The sequence below is a fragment of the Haliotis cracherodii genome, unplaced genomic scaffold (assembly GCF_022045235.1).
Source record: "Haliotis cracherodii isolate W230 unplaced genomic scaffold, xgHalCrac1.p SCAF_17, whole genome shotgun sequence".
Lineage (NCBI taxonomy): Eukaryota > Metazoa > Mollusca > Gastropoda > Lepetellida > Haliotidae > Haliotis > Haliotis cracherodii.
In genome coordinates, this window is record NW_027266272.1 from 17,236,926 (window position 1) to 17,249,637 (window position 12,712).

General features: G+C 40.9%; 1 protein-coding gene across 2 annotated transcripts in view; it reads right to left on the bottom strand.

The window, feature by feature from the left end:
• Positions 1-973: 973 nt before the first annotated feature.
• The window catches only part of LOC139464463 (uncharacterized), a 54,861-nt gene continuing 43,122 nt past the window's right edge, over positions 974-12,712 (bottom strand). The window contains exons 2-9 of one of the 2 annotated variants that reach the window (XM_071245990.1): positions 11,943-12,027; positions 11,130-11,213; positions 9,858-9,938; positions 9,247-9,324; positions 8,214-8,282; positions 6,286-6,590; positions 5,498-5,602; positions 974-4,652 (exon numbers count right to left, since the gene is read on the bottom strand). In XM_071245990.1, the coding sequence (XP_071102091.1) occupies positions 4,122-4,652; positions 5,498-5,602; positions 6,286-6,590; positions 8,214-8,282; positions 9,247-9,324; positions 9,858-9,938; positions 11,130-11,213; positions 11,943-11,967 (1,278 nt within the window). In that variant the 5' untranslated portion in view covers positions 11,968-12,027 and the 3' untranslated portion in view covers positions 974-4,121. The remainder of the gene's footprint in view (positions 4,653-5,497; positions 5,603-6,285; positions 6,591-8,213; positions 8,283-9,246; positions 9,325-9,857; positions 9,939-11,129; positions 11,214-11,942; positions 12,028-12,712) is intronic. The other variant, XM_071245991.1, reaches the window with a different exon arrangement.

A 12,712-nucleotide genomic window follows, 5' to 3' on the forward strand; every position in this document is an offset into this window, starting at 1 on the left:
CCACTTGATTCATCGTCGGCCATGACCCGTGTCATTTGTGAATTCTTTATGTCCCTTAGAATGTGTATGCACACCAATTGGGTGAGTGAGTTTGGGTTTAACGCCGCTTTTAACAGTATTCCAGTTATATCGCGGTGTGTCAGCTAAATGTGGGAGGTAAGCCCGAAGTGATGCAGGTCTCAGACGTTTTACCACTTCGGTGAAACCCACGAGCACGGGTATGGTGCTGACGAACCTAGAAACATAATCGGGGCGAACCGGGATTCAAACCCAAAATCATAGGTTTCAGGCGTGCCTAAGGGACGCAACTCTACACAGCGAATCGCGGCGCCTTAGACGACTGGGCCACCCCTGCCCAAGAGACAACTGAGAGAAAGAGTGAGAGAAGAAGTGTACGTAAAAGGCAATATGGATACGTCGTGGAATATTAAATGTAATAACGTCAGATATATCTGGCGAGACAAATGTACTTCTCTTAATCTTAAAAAAATAATGGTTGATTACTCGCCTCAGCGCCAAGTGTAGAGTAATTGACTTAACAGTTCAGATCCAAATAGGTATATACGGAGCCATTTCATGATGAAATGTATCTGGGCATCGGTACCTTGAAGAAATCCACAATAATTACATGGAAGATAGTGTAGATACGCACATACGTTGCCCGAGTAATTCAGACAATCCATCTACAATTCCGTCGCGAAGAACATGGGTTTACAAGGGAGGCAACTCTGCACAGCGAATCGCGGCGCCTTAGACGACTGGGACACCCGTGCCCCCCATGTTTAATGTAACCAAGTGAGGATGAGGATAGCAATCTCGTCAGCAATCATTAGCTATGGCCCAGAAACGCAAAACATCAGTCTGAATTCAAGATTAACTGTATTGCAGTAAAATACTAAATGTTACACCAAATGTTACAATATACTGCTATATAAAAAGTATTAAGTTTTTTCCCAAACATCGTTCATGGCATAATAAGAGTGTTTAACCCAACTTAAAACATCAAGTTGCACCAACATTGTATATCTCCCAGCTCTTTATTGATAAATGTGATTTACATATTTAAGACACATGTTTGTTTAAATATTTACATTTTATACATTGTAGTTAGTACTAATTATGCACATCCTCGACACTTTTCATAAATCGATCGCCCCAATATCCTTGCAATATCACGGCGTGGGACACCAGGAATTGGCTTCACACATTGTATCCATGTGTGGAATAAAACCCGTGCCTTCGGTGTGTCGATCGAACGCTTTAACCACTCGGCTACCTCACCGCCAATTGGTGAGAAACAGAAATCTATACCGTATTCATTTTGTCGACCACAATATGCTCGGTTTCATGCGTTTCTTCAGTGAAATTGGCTGAGACACCACGAAAGATTGATGTAACGAAATGACCTCGTCAACGTATGTGCTTATCTACACACTCGTCCTTGTAGAGTTTTTGAAGAGTTCTTGAAGGTCCCGATGACTCGTTTCCTTCGATCTTGATACGATATCGTATTTACCTTTGGGGACCTGAATTGAGAATGTGGGACATTTGCGGGAGCACCCATATCATTGTGAACCTGTGGGTGATTTCTTTTGTGTTTCTGTCGCGAAACATGCCAAAAGAGGTTAACCCGGTCAGCAAGCTGACAAGGTAAGGATGTGGGATGACTCCACGCCCTGCTACACACACATTATACACAATATAGCCTACTGCACACATGGACAATTATACACAAGGTAGCCCAGGGCGCGGTTAATTTCACTCGTATGTGCACTCCTTCACATCAGCTAACGTCGATTCAGTTTAACGGAGGCCTTAGAATAAACCAAACGGATAGATTATGACCCACGGAGGCGTTATACGTTCGCAGTTTCTTTTATCATGGTGTTTTGAGATATATTCCAGTGTCTTTATGATACTAGTTAATCATTCGTGGCCCATTGCACAGATGTTCATAGTTGGAGTGGTATGGACAGATCTTGGTGAATTTACACATGTCAAGCAATTTTTTAAAAGTATGTTGATATTGTCCGTTGGGTTTAACACCGCTTTTAACAGTATTCCAGTTATATCGCGGTGTGTCAGCTAAATGTGGGAGGTAAGCCCAAAGTGATGCAGGTCTCAGACATTTACCACGTTGGTGAAACCCTCGAGCACGGGTATGGCGCTGACAAACTTAGAAACATAATCGGGGCGAACCAGGATTCCGCCTGGGACACCCGTGCCCCCCACGTTTAATGAAACCAAGTTAGGATGTGGATAGAAATCTAGTAATCATTAGCTATGGTCTCAGAAACGCAAAACATCAGTCTGAATTCAAGATTAACTGTATTGCAGTAAAATACTAAATGTTACACCAAATGTTACAATATACTGCTATATAAAAAGTATTAAGTTTCTTCCCAAGCATTGTTCATGGCATATTAAGAGTGTGTATCCAAACTTAAAACATAAAATTGCACCAACATTGTATATCTCCCAGCTCTTCATTGTTAAATGTGATTTATATATTTAAGACACATGTTTGGTTAAATATTTACATAAATATACAATGTAGTTCGTACTAATTATGCACATCCTCGACACTTTTCATAAATCGATTGCACTTCAGCTGTTCCGCTATGTGTTAACACCAACTAAGATAAGCTCTACGAAAGCTCTTGTCCATGTCACAAGTCGCAAACGCACATTTATTGTAAAGTCAACATATTTTTTTTCATAAATTTATGTAATCATAAATGTTTCTGATAGCTGGCACTCAGTGATTAATCTAAAACACTGCTCCAAGTGAGTTATAAGTCAGATCCCCCATAGGCCATTTACTTCTTCCCTTCGAAAAATCATTATACCATGCAGACCAAATTAAAGCATGTTCGACCAGGAGTAAAGTACATTTTGTAATGAGCACTGAGATAAAACTAGCAAATCCAGACTAGTACTTTTCCAGTTGTTTTATTATTTTGTATCTACGTAATGCTATGTGTCGAGTTTTAAATCCAGCAAAACAGGTTTTTTTCCATTTCAATGAGTACTTTAGTTATAGCTGGACCCACTTGCACAAAGAGATCTTAGCGCTAAGATGATCGTAACTAACATAGGCTTACAACAGTCTTATCGCAAAGATCGCTTTGTGCTAGTGGGTCCTGGACTATTGCTGAGTGACGGTATGAACAAAACTCACTCATTATGAACCTCTATTTCGTTCGGGAGTGGTGGACGGGACGCGGTTAACGTCATGTTTTGTCTGTGTATGACTGCGGTCTGTAAATAATTAGATATGTACAAACAATCCAGTGATTGACATTCGTAGCATCGATCCACTCAACTGGGTTACGATGACATGCATCAACCAAGTCAGTGAGCCTGACCACCCGATCCCGTTATAGTCCAGCGGATTATGGCATATTATTAAAAAAATCGTGCAATTTGTGGTAAAAGCATGAAAATTGGCATCAATATACATCATACCAATACGGTTAAATTTAGATATAGTGCCATCGTTGACTTGACCTTTGGTGACCTTGGTGGCCATCTTGAAAAATGGCCGACAATCTGACAAATATCTGTTGGTAACTAAGATAGCTGGAGCCATTATATTGGTGTGAAAATAAATGTGTTTTATCTCCAAGAAAGTTGAAAAACTTGTTGAGAGTATTAACCCTTGATAATATTGATGATATTACGACAAGCATAGCCGCCTGTTACGGCAAGCATGGGTCTTGGAAGACCTATTCTACCCCGGATCATCACGAGTCTCTTGTTATTGTGGAGCTGTTAATGCAATTACTCTGAATTGCCGCAAAGTTGAGCAATCAACTATGTACTATTTAAGACGACAGAAGTACATTTGTGAATACTTTATGTCCCTTTTAGTTCGTTATAACCGTAGTTCGTTATATGCACATATGCACATACAGCAAATGGCGGGGACCTTAAAGACCAGTTTGTTGTTTCCGTCAGTTCGTTATAAGCGTGTTTGTTATAAACGTAGTTTGCTGTACTCCATGAGAAGTACATACACACCCATCCCATATTGGATTTATCGACCACAATACTTCCTTCTTTTTTCCATGAAATTGGCTGAGACACTTCCAAGGATTGATATGACGAAATGTTCTTGTCTACACTCTCGTCCTTGTGTTTTTGTAGAGTTCTTCTAGGTACCTAGGTCCAGTTTCCTTCGATCTTGATATGATTGCGTATTCACCTTTGGGGACCTGAATTGTTGCTATATTTCTTCTGAATAATTTCAAAACAATCAGACCAATGGTTGACTGGTCATAGCGATGACATTTCCCATATCGTCGAGTATGCGTAGGACACCTGAAGAGTTGTGTGGATCCGTAATGGCACATACAATTTGGATCCACCGCGCAGGCCACCCACGGGTCCATGATAAGTCTCCGCACAAACGGTTGATTATGAAGAAGTATAAAGTTTGCCTCAGTTTCTTGGTACATGGAGTAGTGACAAGGGTCACTATTGAAGTAGGAAAACAAATGCATCGAGGTGTGCTGAGCAAAAGGGAAATTTGCAGGTGACATAAGCACTCCTGTCATTCTTAGTTTTTGGAACATTGCTTTTTTGTTATTTTTCGTGAATCGAACAGATGAGTCCATCCAAATGACATATTCTGCCGAGTCAAAATGAGCCTGAAAAAGAAAACTAAACTGAACATTCGTATACGAATATTAATAAAAGCGACAAAACCATTTCTGTATTCATAAGAAATATCTGCCAAAGGCAGAGTCAAGTGTACGATTCCGACTGTCATGAGCAGGTGTTTATGAATCAGTATCAAATAGTGATGATACCAGGTGTTCGCGAAAAGGTGAGCGTATCGTGCCCCACCGATGGCACCCGTCACAAACACATGCAAAGGCAAGCAAATTGTTCACCTGAAAAAAACATGGAAACATTTGCCACACGTCAAACTAGGGAATTGCAACGGACATAATTTTTGTGACTGGTGCGTCAAGTTTGGAAATGTCCTCTACATGTCTACCATAAAACCTTTTGAAAGCTTTACTGTGGCCTTGAATGTTGTAACCCTGATAAACAAAACTTCAATGGAAGCAATAGAGAAATGTATTTTCACTCGTATACAAGTATAAGTTAACGTACTCAACAGGAATCGTCTGGAAGAAAACATGACCACATGGAAAAGGTGATAAATACACAAGGATGTTGTATAGCCTAGTTTTCAACGGAGCCGCAGATATCTGCATGAGTTCTTGAACTTGTCCATTACAGGATCCGTTTATCGAAGGTTCTCACTTTGATCAATACTGATCTTGGTCTGTGAGTACCAAGAGTAAACGTGATAAACGCTATATCACTTTAATACTACAGTATCATTGTATTATTGCTATATTAAAAGCAGTTTACAAATAATACTTCCGAAAAAAGAACACTGGTCTTCGGAGTTGACTGTCCAAATATATATCCAATGAACGCCGCAACATCGTGTGTAAATATTGGATACATGTACACTAACCTGTAGTATCAAAGGCTTCCAGGTGTAGCATCGTAGGTAGGAAAACCGGCCCGGCAACCGATCAAAAGGGTATTTTCTGACCACTGCCTTGCTGAAGTTCTGCAACTGAAAAGATTACGTTGTCAATCAGAGACCTGTATAAAAGAGTGTGTGAGTGAGGGATCGCCTATTTGATATTTAGGGTGGCTTCTATTTCTTTTTTTAACAGTCTGAAGCTTCAAAAAAAAAATTTCAAGAAATTTCGGGGACAATTGTGTTTCTTTTCTCATTGACAAGTAAGAGATTCCAATATAAATATTTTCGTTTCGATACAGCATACAGAAGCCATATTCACACACACACACACACACACACACACACACACACACACACACACACACACACACACACACACACACACACACACACACACACACACACACACACACACACTAACGCGAGCCCGTTCTGATATTGGTTAGAATTTGTCTTCAGCAACGTGATCGCTCGCAGTCTTGGTTGATGCATGTCATCATATTCCAAATGCGTGGATCGATGCTCATGATGTCAATCACGGGAATCTTTGTACATATTTAATTATTTACAGACCGCAGTCATACACAGACAAAACAAACAAAACATGACGTTAACCGTGTCCCGTCCACCACTCCCAAACGAAACAGAATAAAGTGAGGTTCATTATGAGTAAGTTTTGTTCATACCGTCACTGGCCCAGACCACCGTCATATAGCTGGACTTTTGTGGTGTTAAACAACAAACAAACAAACAATAAATCACCGTCTACTCACCAGTTCAACTTGATTCTTGTGTAACCCCATGTCATAATAATAAAAAAGGTAGTTCTTCAAACCGGGAAGAATATTTTTATCAAGAGTTTCTATCATGGCTTGAGACTCTGTGAAGTGATTTGCTGAAGCCGCCGTCAGGAACACATATTTTACTTTAACGGATGGAGGTTCAAATATGTCCTTTAACATCTCCAGGGCCCCATCCTTGATGTTTGTCAATGGCGCAAGAATACTTTTTATATTTTCGCTGCTGTCAGCCGCAGGAAGAGATGTAGAACAATTTCTTGTGTCGTCACATAGCTGTGCTGCAGTGTAAAACATGAATTATAATGTATGATAATCGGCGAAACCGCATTATCAGTGGTTCATATTGGGAAAGGGAGCTATCTCCGTTGTGATCGTATTTGCGAGAAATGGCGTCAGTCACGCTGTACGTTGTTGGTCTAGCTATTAAATGCCCAGCTTATCCCTAAGGTAAAACATATTCTTAATTAAATGTTTGAATGCTTTATATATTTATGTTTCCATCCGTACATCTTCTTAGATTGGTTTAGTGCTGATAACCATTTTCTAAAATGTGGGCCCACATTGTTCCCGTCATCTATGGTGATCGAAACAAGTGGGCCCACATTTGTATATAACCTAGCTTCGTTAGGTTGTTTAATTAGTTCTGATAATCAATTCCTAAATGTGGGCAGACGTTCTTCCGTCATATTGATTGCAACAGGAGGGACCACATTTACTAATCGCGAAATTCTAAGTGGGCCCACATTTGTATATCTCCTAGTAGGAAGACGTTCTTCCGTCATAGTGATTGCAACAGGAGGGACCACATTTATAAATCGCTAAGCTTCATTAGCCTGGCTTACTTATAACCATTTTCTAAAATGTGGGCCCACATTGTTCCCGTCTTACAGTGATCGAAACAGGTGGGCCCGCATTTGTAAATCGCTGGGCTTCATTGGGTTGACTGAGTCATTTAGACTAGTGGGATTACATTTGCATGGGTGTGTGACATTATATATTATTCTCATTTTGTAATATTGATGGGAAATATCTTTATAAATGCACACAAAGTCTTTAAAGTTTGAATAACGTCATCATAGCTGACCACACTAGTTTTGCAAAAATAGGCTACAAAGCATGAAACTTCGATCTGCTTCAAATTAAATTTACAGAGGCAAAACTCATAAGTTTGCCGCTGGAAATATGTCTACACTTAAATTGATCTCGGACATGACAGTCATGATAAAAGCCTCAAACTTTTCCGAGAACTTGTTCCATAAAAGGAATAACTCATGAATATTAATGACCCCACGACCTAGTTTGGCGATTGACATCATGAGCATCGATCCACGCAATTAGGATACGATGACATCCATCAACCAAGTCAGCGAGCCTGACCACCCGATCCCGTTAGCCGCCTTTTACGACAAGCATAGTCGCCTTTTACGGCAAGCATGGGTTGCTGAAGACCTATTCTACCCAAGATCTTCACGGGTCCTCGATGAAGTAAGGGTCGAGGTGGTGTATGGGACACTATGACTGGTTTCGACACTCTCGGCCATACACATCAGGTTTCATTGGGTTTTGACAATGTAACTAAAGGCTTATCAAGAGAGTGAGTGAGTGAGTTGTGTTTAACGCCGCTTTTAACAGTGTTACAGTTATAACACGGCGTGTCAGCTTAATGCGGGAGGAAAGCCCGAAGTGATGCAGGTCTCAGACGTTTACTGCTTCGGTGAAACCCACGAGCACAGGTATGGTGCTGACAAACCTAGAACCTAGAACCGGGGCAAACCGGGATTCGAACCCACAATCATATGTTTCTGGCATGCCCAAGGGACGCAACTCTGCACAGCGAATTGCGGCGCCTTTGACGACCGGGCCACCCGAGCCCCGCAAGAGACACATCACTCCTTACTTACGTCCTTTCTCATGGCCTGTACAGTTGGAGATGGGGTCAAGTTCAGACCATAATTTGTGCTTCTTCAAGGCTGAAAAATGACAATATTCTGAATAATTCCTGAATGGGTTGAGTTAAAAACATGAACGTGATATTTTTACTTCCATGAATGGCTATAATTACTTGGTAAATAAACTAATCTAGTTGTCTTGTAAAAAAACATACAACTCGGTTCGCCGGCCTGTGCGGATAGCGTGACGTCATAATGTTAGATATGACGTCACTTGGTGGTCACAATTGACTCTTTTCGCACTGTTCAAATAACCATTCTGAGGCCCCGATGGCGGTGTCCAGATAGAAAGAGAATCTCACCCGAGTGTCTTTTGATATCAAATATATCAACACGAGTTGATAAAAGTGGAAACATTCCGAGGCTTGCCGAGGATTTTTGCCACTTTTATCAACAAGTGTTTCAAATCACAATGAAACATCACCCCAAATATACTACCCCTACCCAAACCAGCCCGACGTTAAGTTCTCATATGTGGAGTGTATGATGCTGGTCTGAGCAGAACTCTTTTAATTAAGCTGCTAGTCCATGTAATAGCCTTTAATCTGTTATCGGGTGGTCTGGTAGCCTAGTGGTTAAAGCCTTCGCTTATCACGCCGAAGACCCGGGTTCGATTCCCGACATGGGTACAATGTGTGAAGCCCATTTCTGGTGTCCCCCGCCGTGATACTGCTGGAATATTGCTAAAAGCAGCGTAAAACCAAACTCACTCACTCACTCATTTAATCTTATCAGATACAGAAAAGAATTTCAGTGCTATTTAATCCAAAGCTACATACACCAACGACGCAAATGACTGTATATGTCCGCAAATTATATTTGTTTTATCCTTTGGTATGAATTAGTAAAGTGTATGGGAAGCTGGTTAATTAGCAATATTCCATCACAAACATGTTCGACCCAAATGGGAAATAAAACTGGGCTTCCATCCCTTTATTCTCGATGCGTAAGTACTTCCACACATTAAAGCTCGAGTTATACATACTTGCTACCTTCTGTTGATATATGGTCTTAGACTGCTTGACTTTGTCTGTGAAGAAGGTGGCAGACACGAGCTGCTTATCTGAAATAATGAGACGCGCTGTCATAAATTTCCTTACATGCTCCAGTTCACAAGTCGGGAATTGCACAGGCTGCCATACGTGAATGTCGATTCGAACAGTTAAAATCACCAACCCTACGGCCTTAGCCCCCAGTGACTATTTCCTGTTCCGGCAAATGAAATCTGCCCTACGTGGAAGACGCTTCCAGGATGACGAGGACATAAAGGCTGCCACAGAGGCGTGGTTAAAGGGCCAATCTGCGGATTTCTATAAAAGTGGTATCAAAAGCTTGAAGGACAAATGGAATAAGTGTATTGAGGTGAATGGAGATTATATTGAAAAATAGTGCAAAAGATATTCTGCGACTATATTAAAGTTAAACTTATTGAACGCCCCTCGTATGTGTTCAAACTATTACACTCGATTGTTATACATAATTGTACCGGTTGTTCAAATACGATTTATCCAAATTCAAAATATTCCTATAGAAAGTGGACATGTAAACACCGCAGCTCGGGTAACATGAAACGAGATAATTTGAGTTAATAATTACCTTTTATTGAAAAGAAAGGAGGTTTGTGTTCCTTGGAGAAAACTTCTTCATATCTCGGTGGCGTCTTCTGTTCAGAGATTCCTGACAATATCACAGCAGCATATTACATTTCGTTTATAGGACCGACAATTTTATATTCTGGAGAAGGGAAGTTGGGACCCTAGGAAATCAATAATTTGTTCCAGAAAGAATTGGAAAGAAAAATTCATTTCACAGATACATACTGATTGTTTTGAAGCAGTGGCTCGAAGAAACAAAATGTGTCTAACATCCCCACCACACACAAACACAAACACACAAGAAACTAAGCTCCCAAATACAACATTGTGGCAGTTATGAAGCACGTGGCCTCGAATTCAAGGGTGTGTGCCAGATGAACCATTATCATTCTGATTCTGCTGTGAGAAGACGCATATGGTTTTCTTGGAAGCAAACGCTTACAGCTACTTTTTAAAACTCAGCACAGGTGGCATTTGTGTGCACGACGTCCACATGTCATTCCACTGCACGACTTTTGGATCAGATGCGTCAGTGGTGTGGGGAACGTCAGCACTGGGATACTCGACGTTGGGCTGTTTTCTGACGAATTGAGGTACACTTTCGACATCCACGACCGAGGATATCGAGTTTGGAGACGCCCTAATGTGCGTGTTATGGACGTACAACATGATCGTGTTAGGGGGTTGGTCCATAATGATATGGGGTATCTCAATCATAGCAACATCATTGCACCACGTGTGTCATTTGCACACGCTGTTGGGCAACGTTTCATCTTTCAAGTTGATAATTCAAGTGCTCATCGTGCGTTTATTGAGACCCAATTCTTCCAACAGCCAAACATCCATGTCATGCCATGGCCAGTACACAGTCCTGAACTTTGCCCCCTTTGAAAAAGGGCTTGGGCATCATTGGCAGACGTGTGCGTCAACGTCAAGTCAAAATCCACCAACCACAATGAACTTGGTGTTGCTCTCTTGGTGTTGGAACAACATGAGTCAAGCTGACATTGGTCGACTCATCAGAAGCCAGTGTGGCTATATCCGATATTAGTGTATTGGCTGCAAAATGCAACTTTCGAATTTGACCCCCGACCTCTTTAGCGACCACGTGAGCCACCATCTCATCACACCAACCATGACAACCCCTTAGATTTGATCGCTTACTCTCCAGCAGATGGAATCATATCATTTCCGTTTCCGAATACCATATCCCCTACTTTTTTGGCTAGGTATATATTAACCAGTTTATGTAAGTACAAGCGGCAATACTTACTTTGAACATGGTTCCCTCCTGTCATCATCCAGGCTTTTCTAGACTGGTACAAGAAAAGTCCACTCGACACGACCAATAAGTACACTGAAAACAGCAAACAGACAATGATAGTTCATTGGATACAACACTGAGAGCTACAATACTATAGATCACTGCATCAGTGTGTGGGGTGAGTGAGTCATACTCAGTCATACAGCGATATATATACAACTGGGTCATGATTACAAAGTTATATTTTGACAAACATATTTATCATGACAATTTTATTTACAACTGTTTTATTTACAACACCGGCTACGAGCCATTAGCAACCGAAGAAAGGCCACACGGCTGGGGATCATGGGGACTTATGTTGGCTCAGCTTCCTGCATGATACCCAAGCAGGTTTTACGTCATCACTAAAGCTACTGATGGTTCTGTTTTGTGTTTTTTTGTTTGCTGCTTAACGAGGGCTCTGCAATATTCCTGCTATATGACGGCGGTTTGTGTAAATAATATCATACATGATGACATCCATCAACCAAGTCAGCGAGCCTGACCACCCGATCCCGTTAGTCGCCTTTTACGACATGCAAAGTCGCCTTTTACGGCAAGCATGGGTTGCTGAAGATCTATTCTACCCCGGATCTTCAGGGGTCTGTAAGAATGGAGTGTCTTTCACTTCTTTCACTTTTTTGACATTAACATTCTTAAAGCTTTGATCAGAGCCAAGCGATTTAACCACTATGCTGGTTAGATCAAATTGGGGGTCCAAATACTATGGGGATCAAATTACTATGGGAATCCAATTATTTTGACTCCCATGACACTTACACAACAGGTGGTATTTTGAAGGCATGTTAATCTATTCATCCAAGGGCAGCTTTATGGGCTATCTTGCTTCTGTCATGGAGGTTGTCTGAAAAAGATATCAATTGTTTAAGACATATTACCGTATGCTCCATCTGCTAAAATATACACGCCCGTTGTTCATGGAAAATATGTTTGAAACACATAATAGTTGAAATGTAAATGTTTCAGGTTTTGCTTCGGGTATGTAAATAAAACACTTGCCTACATGTGTCATTTGCCTACACATTTGGCCCAAGATACATCATTTTGTAAAAAAAACCTTGATTCTATTCATCATCAAGGCCTGAGGTTTTGCCTTGGAGCCTTTAGAACGTCCCCGGTCATAGTCTGTATCAGGAGGCTGATGAACTATCACAAGAACGTCGTAATCTTTACAGTACATTTCTAAATTGCATTCTAATAACTCCCATCCAGCCGTCGGTTGTGTTCTTAATCCCATCTATGAAGAAATCTACAATAAATAATCATCTCTTACTCCATCCCTTGGAATCAGAATAAAACCTCATGTTTCTGCTGCTAAAATAAATCTCGAAAATATAGCCCCCACAGAACGTTTGTCTTCCCCGCCGTGGCAATTCGTAACGCCAGAGGTGGATCTATCATTAACTTAATTTAAGAAATCTGAAACAAATCCACTTGTATAACAAATCAACAAGAATATAATGAATTAAGAAACAAATATGACAATTATAAATCTATATTTACGGATGGATCCAAGGATGGTGACGCTT